This window comes from Chiloscyllium plagiosum, chromosome 22 (assembly GCF_004010195.1).
Source record: "Chiloscyllium plagiosum isolate BGI_BamShark_2017 chromosome 22, ASM401019v2, whole genome shotgun sequence".
Lineage (NCBI taxonomy): Eukaryota > Metazoa > Chordata > Chondrichthyes > Orectolobiformes > Hemiscylliidae > Chiloscyllium > Chiloscyllium plagiosum.
In genome coordinates this window covers 18,739,508-18,755,258 of record NC_057731.1, presented here as the reverse complement: position 1 = coordinate 18,755,258, position 15,751 = coordinate 18,739,508, and the positions used below count along the sequence as shown (strand labels likewise).

Below are 15,751 nucleotides of genomic sequence, written 5' to 3'. Positions count from 1 at the left end.
CCCACCTTGTCTCAGTCAAATCCATCGAATTCAGCACCGCCTTCCTAACCTGAAATCTTCTTCCTGACCTCTCTGCCCCCCCAGTCTGACCTTTCACCCTCACCTTGACCTCTTTCCACCTATCACATTTCTGATGCCCCTCCCCCAAGTCCCTCCTCCCTACCTTTTATCTTAGCCCGCTGGACAGACTTTCCTCATTCCTGAAGAAGGGCTTATGCCCGAAACTTCGATTCTCCTGTTCCCTGGATGCTGCCTGACCTGCTACGCTTTTCCAGCAACACATTTTCAGCTCTGATCTCCAGCATCTGCTGACCTCACTTTCTCCTATAGGGTAAATAGACAAGGTCTTTTCCCTGGGGTGGGTGAGTCGAAAACTAGAGGGTATAGTTTTATGGTGAGACGGAATGATTTAAAAGGGCAATGTTTTCATGCAGAGTGTGGTGCTAGTGTGGAATGAGCTGCCAGAAGAAGTGGTGGAGGTAGATACAATTACATTTAAAAGGCAAAAGCTGTAATGTAACAGCTCACTGTTAATCACTTTAAACAATCCCCTTCGACAACTCCACTGCGCTCCAAACAAAGGTACTCCTCCCCTTCCTACAGTTCAATTTATAAGACCAAGAGGGAGATACAGCCAATGGTTACCATATGATTTCAAATCCTGCTGAGGCTGTTCAGTCAAAACAGTTGAAGAGAACATGTCAGCTTTAATAACAAATTGAGAGGGTACTTCATCCTCCTTGTTACCAATGAGGGAACCAACACTGAGGAAAGTAGCAGTTTACGGGTTATAAGCCACCTTGACTGGTGTAGGCAGGGTGCCACAGATAGTGGTAAGAGTCATTGCATTTTATTGGTCAGTTACCATCTGCCTAAAGGTGGGCTGCCCCCAGCCAATAAGGTACTGACTTGCCAACATTGGCCTTCCTCAATGGGTCTGTGAGGATGCGGGATTCTGTCCTGTCAAGTGGGTTTGAGTTTGGCATATACTTAGGGGAATGAATACAGTAGGCCCTGTGCCCACGGAGGAATACGTTCCAAGACTTACCGCGGTAGCCCGATACCACGGATAGGAGCAAACCCATTCGTTTAAATGGAAAACTTACCTTCCCAGAATCCCCTGGTTCCTGGTTCTGGAATGTTCCCTGTAATATCTTTGGGCCGTGATAAACTATGAGTAACTGAAAGTGTGCAAAATGATTCCGCGGATATGGTGATCACCCTGTATTCACATTCATAAAATGAAAGCTAAAAATTTTCTGGCTTGGAATCTGGAACACTTATATGTCTTGCATGCATGAGAACTTGCATTTAACAGACAAAGCACATATGGGGAGACAGTGGTATAGTTGTAATGTCCTTAGTGTAGTAATCTGAAGGGCTAAACTGATCCTCTGGAGCACAGACTGAAATCCCGCAGTTGGAGCCGGTGGAATTTCAATTTAATTGATTAAAATGAAAGCTTGTCTCAGAAATGGAGACCATGAAACTATCATTTGTCAAAACAAAGAACTGAAAATCTGAAAGAAAAGCAGACATTGCTGGAGAAACTCAACAGGTCTGCTAGCATGTGTGGAGCGAAAGCAGATTTAGTGCTTTGAGTTGTGACTCTTCATCAGAACTGGTTCTGACGTTGGTACCAATATGTACCATGATTTCTTCTGAAGAAGAGTCGCTGGACTGGAAATGTTAACTTTGTTTTTGCTCCACAGATGTTGCCAGACCTACTGATTTTCTCCAACAGTTTCTGTTTTTGTTTCTGGTTCACTAATGCCCTGTAGGGAAAGGATTCTGCCATCCTTACCCACATGTGACATTCAATCCACACCAATTTGATTGGCTGTTAACTGCCCTCTAAAATGACCTATTAAGCCATTTAATTCAAGGATAATTAGGGATGGTCAACAAGCACTGGTCTTGCTCGCGATACCCAGATCCCATGGAAGATTTGCTTTTAAAAAAAGGGTGGTTTTGATCAATTATTAACTCTCTAAATTTAACATTGACAGTGCTGCTCTCCAAGAAACTAGATTAACCAACACTGGATTAATATCAGAAGACTATTAGATGCTTCTCTGGCACAAGTGCAGATGACCACCATGACTGTGATATGGGCTTTTCTGTCAACAATAGATTGTTAAATTAAGATATAAAATGGAGATATAAAAGCAAATTACTGTGGATGCTGGAAATCTGAAACAAACACAGAGAATGTTGGAGAAACTCAGCAGATCTGGTAGCATCTGGGTGAGCAGATCTGAGTTAACATTTCAAGTCTGCCAAGATTCTTCTTCAGAAGTTACTGAACTTGAGACATTAACTGTATTTTTTCCACACATAATCAAGATGCTTGCTAGAACATCTGTAAACCTTTAAGTAGCCCTACATTAGAAAGCATCAGGCAAATACTTTTGCTTTACATTTTTGACTAATTAATCTGCTTTAGTTCATGAGATTAGATTAGATTCCGTACAATGTGGAAACAGGCCCTTCAGCCCAAAAAGCCCACATTGACCCTCCGAAGAGAAACCCGTGCTGCCCTGCTTTGGGTTGAAGTGAGAATGTTTAGAATGTTTAGTTAGTATTCTTTAACAGAAATAACTAAAGATCAGAATGTAAAGGGAAATAATGGTAGCTGAGCTTGCATCTGTGATATGCTCCTTCTATGCTAAGCAAGAGATCATGGATATTTCTCGTACTATATCCCTCACAACCAAATATGCAGCATGTGTGTCCAGCTGCAGACTATTAGCTAATTGCATCTCAGAGCTGTAGGTGGACTCACTATTGGCCATCCAGGTAAACTACTCAACTTTCCTTATTCTCGTGGCAAGATTCTGGACTATTTATGGGTTTTATTTTAGCAGCAGCCTGAAACTATTGCAAAACCCTATAAAAATGTAAACAATATTTCTTTTGCCTTATATTCTTCTGCCTTATGACATTTATCTGTTGTATATTCTGACATGAACAAAAACTTTTTTAGATGGTGAGCATGGCATGATTATGTTTATCATTCATGCACACAGCTGTGCTAAGAACAACTTACCTTCTCTCTGAAATGTTTTAAAGTTTTAGTGCAAGTGCCAAATCAATATTTGAATACTTACCAATATGACTGAAGTTCTTGGTTCATCAGTGCACATTCTCATTTCAGGAACTGTTTCGAGATTGCCACCCTGTCCATTTTCTGAACTCAAGAGCTTTTGGTGTTAAAGACAAACCTACAACAGTCCTAAAGTGAGTACCTTCTAATTCCAAATTTTGCATGAATGTTTCAAGGTCTCGTTAGAAATTTAGTTACAATTGTCGATTTTAATAGAACTGATCATGTGAATAAAACTATATGACATTGGTTTAGATATAACCATGTATTTATGATCTGGTCATGTTTGCAAGAAAATATTCTCATTGGCTTGGTCAGATGGCGTCAAGTGAGTGAAATTCAGCAGTTTGCTGTTAAAGTATCTGAACTCCAACCACTTCCCTCCCCCAAACCCACCTATGGATTATTTTAAATTTTATCCAGTTTTCTCATGCTGCTTTCCTGATGCATGCAAAATTCAGGTTCCTCTTTTAAAGACCACAGCCTCCTATTACTCTTTCATACTGCCGACCTTTATTTGTAAATGTCATGGCATTAAACTGTCGAGCTATGACACTTAAATCCATAGCTAAGACGTTTTCTTCCCAATGAGGAAATTGGCAACCACTACATAATGACCGAAGATAAGAATATTAATTATTTATCCAACCCCTTGTTTCAGATTATTGAATTGTGTAATAAGTCAGAATTTTCCATCCTCTGAATGTACTGGCAAGTGTAAAATTGGTGTAAAATTGGGTGGCAGGGAAGGTCAGTGTACTTGTTGCCTGCCTATCCAGGTAAAATCACTTACATTGATGTTCAGCTCCATCCATCCTTGTTGGGAGTTAAGCGAAGTCGCAGCAGTTCTGCATCATTCTTTTCAGATGGAGATGGAAGTCTGGACCTCTACCAGTTAACAGGTTAAATCAGGTTGGCAATTCCTAACCGTACAGATTTTCTTTGATTTTTCAGTCCGGGGGGGGGGAGGGTGCAGAGTCACCAACTATGGGGAAAACTAACTATATTGTATAAGTTACCTTACCTCACTAAATCAGGATGTAGCAGCGCTTGGATGGAATCTTGGGGTCTGGCAGCATTGTATGTGGTTTAACAGTTATGATAGATTGCATTCTTTAATCATTTTTATTCTATTTCTAACTTTTGCAATTTCAGACAATATTTCTAAGCAACCCATTGCTCCATATAGTCCCAATAGTGTCTTCACTTGCCTTAATATTTAACTGTATTCTGGCATGCAGCAAAGAATAGATTTTTCAGATTATTACAGCCACCAGATCCCAGGCTCTTTTGTTTTCAATACCTGACAGAGTTATTAGTTTCTGAATAAAATAATATTTCCCAGCTCTATTTCTGGAGAGGGGAATTTTGTTCCCATTAGAGATTTAAAAGTATTCTCTTGCAAAGGCTCAAACATATTCGATCTATGAGGCTTTATTTTACTATCTGCTGCTTTCTTGAGGCTTGCCTGCATGTGCTGCTATTCCTAAATCCGCAAGAATTTGTCCCATATATCAAGACATGTGTGGCCATTTAGACAGTGCCTATACTCATTTTACAGACCCTTTAGGCTATAATATGGGAGGAAACACTAACCACCACATTCAGCTTTGGTGCTGAGTTAAGCACCAATCTGAAATAAAATGTTATTGCAACGATATATTACATCTCAGTGTGTATGCACTTTACAATTGTTGTGAGATGAAAGCCATAAAAGAGCTGTTGGGTAGAAAATACATGTTCTCATAAAGTCTTATTATAGGTTAGCACTTAAACCAGAAAAGCTCAACAATACTGTCATATCAAACATCTTTTTCTCCATTGGGAATGCCATGTTATCTATGAAAGTGTGTAAGGAGATATTTTAAATGTAACTAACTTATTGGATTTGATGCTTTAAAATTTTCAAAATGGCTGCATAGTTGAATGTTTTTGAAACATGATGGTGACTAAGACCAGCACAGAGATTCATTACATGATGTTCAAACCACAAAATGGTATTAGGGTTTCTACATATATGGATGCCTTTTAGAAAATCTTCCTGAAAGCATATTTTTACTATCCAGAGGAACAAAGTGTTAAGAACTCCACACTAATCCAGAACTACTTGAAATTCTTGTTAATGGCATCAAAAAAGGAAGACTTTGGCTTCTTGTGGAGTGCACAACTGAGCGATAACAGCAGATTTTGGGAGCTTCATTATATATGGCATTCAAGGTGGTGAAGGTTTTCAGCATTAAACTGCATTAAATAAAATTTTGGACATTGTCTACCATAATGATTGTTATTATGAAAAACATATTTCAAAAGAAATCTCTTGCAAAGCTCTAATAACAAGCCAAAAATTCCTGACATTGTTAAGCTTTTATTAGGTTTTTGATAGAATCTGGTTAGGCCTGTGTTCATTTAACAGTAATTGATTGTAATGACCTGAACAGCAAAATAAGTGATTTACCTTACGCATTTGTCCTTAATATTATGAGTATAGCAGAGATCAACGAATATAATTTATAGAACAGGTTTTAATGTAATTATTCACAGGCCAGTTTCTTCAGAATCAACATTTGCAGAGGGCAGCAGTTTGTTTGTGCTAGATTACAGACAACGCCAGTATCTTCTAGACCTGATTAAATATGCAGACTATGTTAGTCACTGGGTCTCTGCTGAAATTGTCATATGTAATACACCCAAGGTAAGGATTCCAAATTTATTTAATATACAACTTTGTGACAGCAACTAACTTATAATTTGTAACCTCACTGTAATAATAATAATTTTATTTGAATGATAATGTTTTTTTTTGTGGAATAACAACACTTTCTCTAACTTTAGCAAAATGATTAAACATTATGAAGCCCTTTATACAATTGAAACCAGTTTTATATTTAGTCAGAATTTGTTCAGTCAAAAGTTAATGTTCATTGAGATACAACATCAGATTCAATGAACTCCATGTAATGGTTATTCCAGTATACCCAATCGTTTCATTCTTGACCTCTTTTTCATCCTTTACATACTGTCACAGAGGTAGCGATCCTGAAATTGCAGAGGTGTTCTTTCAATCTCCTATCATAACATTAGCTGTTTACATTGTTATCATAACATTGACATTCAACAAAACACATGTAAATGTATTTTTAGATTAGATTACTTACAGTGTAGAAACAGGCCCTTCGGCCAACAAGTCCACACCGGCTCTCTGAAGAGCAACCCACCCAGACCCATTCCCCTACACCTAACATTACAGGCAATTTAGCATGGCTAATTCAACTAACCTGCACATTTTTGGACTATGTCCAGTAAACTATGGGAGGAAACCAGAGCACACCCACGCAGACACGGGGAGAACGTGCAAACTCCACACAGACAGTTGCTTGAGGCAGGAATTGAACCCGGGTCTCTGGCGCTGTGAGGCAGCAGTGCTAACCACTGTGCCACCGTGCCGCCCACTCCTCCTATTTTATCTTGTCACATCATTTGGTAAAATATTCTGATTATGTACCAGTTTTAGCACGAATATGCTAAAAAAATTTATAGTAGATTTTACTAATGTCCTTTAAGGAAGGAAACTGCTGTCTTTACCTGGTCTGGCCTACATGTGACTTCAGACCCACAGCGACATGGCTGATTTTTAACAGTCTTCTGAGCAATTAGGGATAGACAATCAATGATGGCCCAGCCAGAGATGCCAATATCCTATGAACGAATTTTTAAAAAATCTGTCCTCAAAGGAATATATATATTATGCCTGCTTAGTTTCATATAACTCTTTTGAGATCTCCTACTTTTAGGTATCTAATCATTTGTAGACTCTTTTTCTGTCACATATTCATAACTGCTACCTTCTTTAAACTAATACAAGCATCTGATTTCACTAGAAATATGCCTCAGTTTTCCATACATTCATGCCAAGTGCCTTGAGAATTTGGTTTGAAAGTTAGTCTTCTTGAAATTTATGTGGAGACACTGTACAGAAAGTAATCAGGAAAAACAATAGAATGGTGTCCTTTATTGTGAAGGGAATTAGAAACAGCATTATGCTTCAGTTAAATAGGGCACTGCTGAGACTGCAGCAGGAGTATTATTCATCTTATTACAGGGAGGGTAGAAATGAGTTGGAAGCAGTTCAGAAAGGTTTACTAAATTAGTACTGGATGGGTTGTCTTAGGAGGAGAGGTGGGACAGGCTCGGCTTATATCTGTTGAGATTTAGAAGAGTAAGTGGCGACTTAATTGAAACATGCAAATTTGAAGGGCCTTGTCAGGGTACTTATGGAGAGGATGTTTCTCCAAAAGGGAACAACCAGAACTAGGGGTCGCTCTCTAAAAATAACTGGTTTCCTATTTAAAACAGATAAAAGACAAAAAAACAGTGTTATCACTGAAGGTTTGGAACTCTTTTCCTGAAAAGCTGGTAGAAGCAACACCTATGAATACTTTTCATGCAGAAGTAGATATGTAATTGATAAGCAAGGAGTTGAAATGTTCTTTGGATAAGCAGGAATCTAGATTGAAAGTTGCAATCAGAGCAGCTGTGATCTTCTTATGGTGGAGTGGTGGAGCAAACTGAAGAGGCCAAAAAGTCTGCTCCTTTTTCTATCATTTGTATTAATTGATAATGCTTATATTGATTTGTTGGATACTTGAGAAGTCTAAAAATATCTTTATTATTATGCTTCATGATTGATAGATTATGTATTGCCTCCTACCAGCAATAACATATTCTTTGAAATCAAAGATATTACATTTATCAAGAAAACTGTGAATTGATGTGGAAAATGTTCATGCTGGGTGTTCTTTATTCAAAGGAAAAGGAATAATCCTTGAAATGAATTTATGGTTGTTATCCTTTTCAGGCACAAAGTGCACTACTATCAAAGTTTCTTTCAATTGCGAAGTTTTGTTATGAATTGAGAAATTTTGCCACAGCCATGCAAATTCTTAATAGCTTGGAAAGCCTGATAGTGCGGCAATTACCTGTAAGTAATTACTGAGATTGAGAAAGCAACTCGTTCAGCTTCGTCTGATCAGTCTTATTATTTGTATATGTTTAACTGAAACATCCTTCGGTATTCTACATTTCCTGCTGGATTTAGTTATTATATCCCTCACAACTTCCACCACAGCCAGATCACTATAGATCTCTTTTAATCAGAGGAACACCAATCACAATCATTACTGATAAATGACTTATTTTATTTGGAGTCTTATTTCAGTCTGATTTATGATCCATGGCAGTGGTATACTCTCTTAATGTATACTTCTAATCAGCATCACCACTTTTGTGTGTTAATGTTAGTTGGCATTCTCCTAGCACTTAATCTGGAACAATTTAGACAGTATAAACAAAATACTTGATATTTTATATTGTTGAGGCCAGGACTGATGATTTCAAAGAAAAATCAGCTTGTATCTTATTTTAAATTGCTTTCCCCTGACCGACTAGTCATTGCACCTATTAGGTTAGCACATGATATTGTTCAGCTGTAATATTCCCAATATTAAAAAAACCTGCTCATTTAGTTAGAATTCACACTCAACCCATTGACCTGAAGCAGTCAAATTAAAACTCCTATGGCACTCACCATAATATAAATCAACAATTCTGGTGAGGTAGCATTGAAAAAATGGTTACATTTTACATTGCGTACTTAAATGTATCTGATACAAGCTGAGTGTATCTAATTGAAATTTAGTCTTTGATATTTTTTCCTTTGAACTGCATTCAAAAGTGAACCTTCAGTTGAAGATCAGCAGGTAAAAGTGAATGTTTCTGAGAAATGGATCACAAACAAAATTGTTTTTCTTCTCCTGAGCATATATATGTAAAAAACAGCCAGAGAAAGTAGATGATTCAGCATCCAGTTTCACACTTAAAAGGGAACTGGATTGATAGCTGTTGACAAACAAAGCTGGAATATCTGGAGTTAGAACAGGTATATTGATTTTTTTACTTCCTCATGGATGAGGGCAGTCACTGATCGGTGCCGTATAGAGTAGATATATGTGACCAAGATATTTTTCACTCTGGGCTTCCTTATTTTTGAATTTTAATTATGCATGGTTTCATTCTTTCAGTTTCCAATTGCACTTCTCTTATTTCCCATGTCATTTATCCCCACCACCCATGCCAAAAGGCCATGACAGAATGACAATCCAAGTGACAGACTGCCTGTGAGCACCATACGTTCATCTCTGTGACTGGGAGAATGACCTATAACCAAATCAGAGTGAGCTGCTGTTAATTATCTTCCAAAGTATGGCCTTGAATTACAAGTAGCCCAAAGTTGCCAGTTCTGTAATAATCTGTTAGTTTAGATTTTAGATTTAAACTTTATTGTTACATATGCTCAACTACAAAAGTACAGTGAAAAGTGTTAAATGTCCCCAAACACAGCGCCATCTTAGGTATAAATAGCTAGGTACAGAAACTTAAGAAGACAAGGTTGTAAGAAATAAGGAACAAAGTTCAAAGTTAAACATTACGATCACTCTTAGTATAGCATAAAAACTAAAGAAAAAGTTGAAAGTTTAACCTTACAATCCTTGTTTTCATTAAGTTGAAAAATATTGAAATAAGACTAAACATTCAACCATTGCAGTCTTTCTTAAGTGCTTAGGACCTTTGGTTGGACTGTATGTGTGCCTCTTCATTATTTCCTGTACATTGCTAGTCACAACAAATGAATGACATTTTTGAGACTTGTCAGAAAATTGGGAAAATAAACATAAACCTTTCATCCTTCACTAACAAAAGCATTCTGCTGGTTATGTAGGAATGTTATTGCAGTATTTTGAAATGTGCTTTCTTATTTTCAGTCATGGAAAAGCTTGTCCTCAAAGGCATTAGAAATCATGGAGGAATTGACTGCTGTACAGGTATTATACTTAAAAAATAGTTGGATGTCCAAGTTTCTTTATCAGCATGACTTATGTGTTTACAAGTAATATTATTGAAGAGAGGTGTGTGAGTAAAAATGAACTGACTGCCCTGAAAAGTTCTTTAGCTCATTTGAGTAATTATTCCTTATTTTCCAAAGCAGCTTTCTGCTTGCACAAGGAGCTAAGTACAATCGGCTAAACATTTTTTGTTTAAATTACCAAAATGTGTGCTTAAAACTTATTACCTGCATTTGGGACAAATATTAATTTCAATCTTTATCAAGCTTTAAGGTCATTTCAGAGATATGTCAAGTGGGAGAAATAAGAGGCATATATTAAGTGCAATGTAAACTAATTTTGAAATGCAACACCCTACCTTCAGTTCAACAGATGACTAACTAAACTGTGTGAAGTGAGTGTAAAGAATTTTATCCAATTTACAACATTAGCACACTTCTTCATGATAGCAGGTTATAAGTGGGCTCAAGCTGTGCATATTACAGAGAAACCTCGATTATCTAAAGACCATGGGCGGGCAGTATTTCGTTTGGTTAATCAAATTCTGGATAATTGAATGCTGGATAACATAGTTTAGCCGAGCATCACAACCTTGAGATCTTGCTGGATAATCCGATATTCGGATAATCGAATGCTGGATAATCGAATGAAGAATAATCGAGGTTCCTCTGTACATGACCTATGAAATTAATAGATACAAAACACTTAAAGCGAACTTTAATGAGGAGATAGCGTCCAACAACATCATGCATGGTGTGCAAGCCTCTCAGATTGCTCCCAACACACTCCTGTTCCATACAATTATACAGTTCACTCTTGCATCTGATGAATTTCCAGACCTCAGGAATCCAATTCTGTGAGATAAAATTAGTATCTAAAGTCTTGTCACATTGTCAACTTACATTGTCAGAAACATCTGTAGTCAACTTTAATGGCCAGTTACAACCAATTAATGTCCCATACCTGCAATTTCATCAGCTCCAGGTAGTGCAAACAAGAGGCAGTTAAATGGAAGACCACAGGCTAAAACATTCAAAGTTGTATGAAAGTATCTCTAGATAGGCTTGCTTGGGTAGGTAGGGAGGTCTCTTCCTTCTTCCCCTGAAGAGGATATTTGCTTTGTACAAGTAGCCTGGCAGGGAGTCTGTCAAGACTAGCATTGATCAGTGGGATGACCCAGAATTTTCCTCCCACCAAGTTGACAATTACATTTCTCCTGTGGATTTCATTTTAAAATGCCTGAGGGTTCAATCTTCAAAGCATGATGGAATTTTTACTGTTCAGAGGAAGGTTGAGGAGGTGAGCACTATAACAAAGGGTTGTTGTATCAGGGCTGATATGCTGGTGATCCATGGTGCCAGTACAAACATAGTGAAAATTATTTTGTCTTTATTTTGGTATAAACCCAGCTGGTGTTACCACTGGACAGATGAGTATAGTGCAAAGGATGGAGTTTCATGGATACCAGCAGTGTGAATTTGTTCTAAGTTTACTTTTTTTAATGTTAATTTCCTTTTTAGTTAAAAGCCCAAATAAAAGCAAAATGCTGTGGATGATGGAAATGTAAAACAGAAAATACTGGAGAAGATCAGGATTGGCAGCAACTGTGAAGAGGGGATTATCGTTTTGAATCCATTGTGACATGTTCAAACTGAAATGGGTTGGAAATTATTTTAATTCTTTTAACAGTCAGAGAAGCAGCAGAGATAAATATAATGTGGAGGGCCAAGGCAAAACTCAAAGGGGAAGTTAATTATGGTGAAAGAGAAGATATATAAAATGATCGTAAATTAAGGTGTTCTCTACTGAGAGCAAAGTAAGCAAGACCCAAAAAAACAGGGCTGTTGGGAGGTAGTGGGGTGGGGTGTAGGAATGTAAGAAAAATGGAGAACAGATGTCACACCATCAAGCATTGAAGTTGTGGAATTTGATATTGAGTCCTAGAGGTTGTAAAGTGCCAATGCAGAAAGTGAGGTCTTGTTTCTTGAATTGTACTTTGTTCATTGCAGCAGGCACAGGACAGGAGAGTAAAGTGGTTTATTGAAATGACAAATAACTGGATGGTTGGAGAATTCTGCAAAGCGATAGTCGGGGTGGGGTGTGATTCCTTGGGCAAGGAAAAGGATGTTATGTCATGCCTTCCAGTGGAAGATTGTACATCAGAAAGAAGTGATGAAGGTAAAGAATCTGGGAGAGTGGAATGGAATCCTTGGAGGGAAGAAAGATGAGAGAAATAATCAAGGGAACTGGGAATCAGACTTGTAATGAATATTGGTGAATAGCCCATACTCAAAAATGGAAACCATTAAGTCAGGATAGGAACCAGCCAGCTGGATCAGGTGAACATGAGAGAAGGTTGGAAATTTGAAGCAAAACTGTTTAATTTGTTTCATTTCTGAATGACAACAGTAAGCAGTGCTGATGATGACATATTGCAGAAAATGTTGTGTGTGGTCCCGAGTTTGGCTAGAACAAGAATGTTCATGTGAAGTGCTGCATTTTGGTAAGGCAAATCAAGGCATGTCTGATGCATTTAATGGTAGGGCCTTAGGGAGTGTTGCTGATTAAGCTGTACTTTCATAGTTCCTTCAAGGTGGGTCCCAGCTAGATAGGATAGTGAAGAAGGTGTTTGGTATGCTGAACTTTATTAGTCAGTGCATTGAGTATAGGATTTGGAGTGTTATGTTGTGACTGTACAGATGTTAAAGATTTACAAATGTTGTTGCTGGGGTTGGAGGATTTGGCCTATAAAGAGGGGCTGAATAGGCTGGGGCTATTTTCCCTGGAACATTGGAGGCTGAGGGATAACCTTATAGAGGTTCATGAAATCATAAAAGGGTGTGAATAGGGTGAATAGCCAAGGTCTTTTTTCCCAGGGTGGGGGAGTCCAAAATTAGAGGGTATGGGTTTATGGTGAGAGGGGAAGTTATCAAAGAGATCTAAGGGGCAACATTTTCTTGGATGGTAGTGCGTATATGGAATGAGCTGCCAGAGGAAGTAGTGGAGGCTGGTACAATTACAACATTTGAAAGGCATCTGGTTGGATGTATGAATAGGAAGGGATTAGAGGGATATGGACTAAATGCTAGCAAATGGGACTCAATTAATTTAGGATACCTGGTTGGCATGGATGAGTTAGAATCATAGAATCCTAGAATCCCTACAGTGTGGAAACCGGCCATTTGGCCCAACAAGCCCACACCGACCCTCCCAAGAGTAACCCACCCAGATCCATTCCCCTATTACTCTACATTTACCCCTGACAAATGCACCTAACCTACACATCCCTGAACAGTATGAACAATTTAGCATGGCCAATTCACAAGATCAATCAAAGAATGGATCATGGAATTGGAAGCTGGTCACAGTAATGAAAACAGAAATTGCTGAAAAAACTCAACAGGTTTGGTAGTATCTGTGAAGAGAAAGCAGAATTAAAGTTTTGGGTCCAGTGACTGTTCTTGAGAACTAGTCTTGGTAATATTGATTCACCATCCTGATTTGGAACTGTGATCGTCATTGTTACTGGAGCTAAAATACTGCTACTCCTTCCCTAACAGCACTGCAGATTTATCCACACCCCCACATAGACTGCTGGGCTCCAGAAAGCAGATAGCCACCTTTGAGGGCAATTAGTGCAGGGCAAAAAGATAGCCAGTGTTACCCACATCCCATAAACAACTTTTTTCCTAAAATTAAATGCAGTCTGTGACCTTTTTATCAATGTTATAAAAACTAATGTTCTTTATGGAAGGAAATCTCTAACCTTACCTGGTCTGGTCCACGTGCCATTCAGATCCACAAGAATGTGGTTGGCTCTTAACTACTTGCAAATGTGCCATCAAGCCACTCAGTTCCATGGCAATTAGGGATGGGCAATAAATCCTGGCCTCATCACTAATGCTCCCATCTCACGGAAATAAAAAAATAAAAGAATTCTTTTATTCCTTTGGAACATTTCTGTGCACAAAATATCCCAACCTCACTTACGCACATAACAATGGTGGCTGCAGTTCTAAAATTGGTTAAGTGCTTTTGGTTGTCCTGAGGGTGTGATAATGAAGTATGCAGTTCTTTTTTTGTGTCTCTCTGCTCCCCTCCAAATCAAACCATTTGTCTTAATGGGGGTCTGTTTCTGAGCAATATGCAAAGTTAAACCAATTTCATTAGGGCAGCTTGCTGCTAACTGTGTAGTTCCCTGAAAACTAAAAAACCTTGCTCGGAACCAGCCACATTAAAAAAAATTGAATTTTTATAATATTGGAAAGTTAGCAATTCCTGTTAGATATTTAAAGTATAAATAGTCCTGTCGGTGCAATGACCCTTTGGCCTGAATACCGAGGCATTCGTGCAGATAAGGTGCTGGGGTCTTGCCAGTAGGAAGCTACAGCTTCAATAACTCCAAGACAGAAGACATCTTCTGGATAGGGGCCATGGTACAGCACAGTACCGGCGGGTCTGTTTCCGTGCTGTTCAACTCTGACTCATCCCAGAATAAAATGGGCTTGATAGATCATATATCATTGTAATATAACATTGTAGTCTTTCACCGAAACATAAGCAAGCCAGGCTGCAAATTTGGTTTTAACAATAAACAGAAGTTTAGCACACATAAGAAAGAAATAACAAACCAAGGTATCTAAATTTAAGATAGTTTAAAAGGTTTCAAAACACATGGTAAAACAAAATCCTATCTATGTACAGCTGATCAACATCTATAAATTTGGCCTAATTGCTTCTTCTCAGTTCAGGTCCCAGAAAGGCCTCTTCTTTGTTTCTTTACATAACTGAGAGCTTAGACTTTCTCATCCCTGAACAATCTGCAGAGTCCTAACCAAACACCTCTGGTCTGGACATTTACACTTAATTACACTCTTCGACTGAAATAACTTAATCCCTTAATTGCTCTTATCAATTTCCTTTATGTTTAGGAGAGACTCCACATCCATCTATCTCTTGCTTTTAATTAATTCATGGTAAGGGGATGTTGCTGGCTGGACCAGCATCTTATTGCCCATCCCAAGTGGTCATTGTGAAGTTGGCGTTGAGCTGCCTTATTGAAAGATTGTAGGCCATTTGGTGTAGGTACGTGCACAAAGCAATTAGGGAGGGAGTTCCAGGATTTTGGCCCAGTACCACTGAAGGAATGGAGATAGATTTCCAAGTCAGAATGGTGAGTGGCTTGGAGGGGAATTTGCATGTGGTGATGCTCAGGTTCAGGTCTCCTTCAAATTGCCAAAAAATACTTTCCAATTTCTGGGTTTTCCCAAGCTGAAAGCACTCCTCAGTTATTCTTAACCCAGATGCAAGCTGATGTCTTTCAATGTTACCACGCATCCATGAACACTCCAGGTGGCACATACTGGTTGAAAATCATGGTTCACAACAATGTTCATTTTTAAACCCCTTCACAAAAAATAGACCAACATCCACCTGTCACGAGTTTAAAGTCCAAATTCTGAAGAAATGATTTGGAATCATCGCACGCCTAACCCCGTCCCCACACCCAACTCCACCCCCACGCCCAACTCCGCCCCCATGCCTAACTCCACCCACATGCCTAACTCCGCCCCACGCCTAACCCCGTCCCACTCCCAGCTCCAGCCCCACACCAGGTCCTACCTCACAGCCCTGCCATATTTTCACCATCCCTCCAGACCTCCCCCTCTCTGAGGATGAAAGATCAGTCCTCAGCAGAGGCCTCACCTTCATCCCCCTACGCTCCCGGATTAATGAGTTCAACACA

The 15,751-nt window shown here is 38.8% G+C and overlaps 1 protein-coding gene across 11 annotated transcripts in view; it reads left to right on the top strand.

Moving 5' to 3' along the window:
• LOC122561108 (kinase non-catalytic C-lobe domain-containing protein 1) overlaps positions 1 to 15,751 on the top strand; it is a 351,506-nt gene that overhangs the window by 183,418 nt on the left and 152,337 nt on the right. For all 11 annotated transcript variants that reach the window (XR_006314907.1, XR_006314906.1, XR_006314909.1 and 8 more), the window contains 4 exons: positions 3,158 to 3,240; positions 5,648 to 5,798; positions 7,962 to 8,084; positions 9,925 to 9,984. Coding sequence is in view for 7 of the 11 variants with exons in the window: in XM_043712542.1 (XP_043568477.1) it covers positions 3,158 to 3,240; positions 5,648 to 5,798; positions 7,962 to 8,084; positions 9,925 to 9,984 (417 nt within the window). In the remaining 4 variants the exon portion in view is untranslated. The remainder of the gene's footprint in view (positions 1 to 3,157; positions 3,241 to 5,647; positions 5,799 to 7,961; positions 8,085 to 9,924; positions 9,985 to 15,751) is intronic.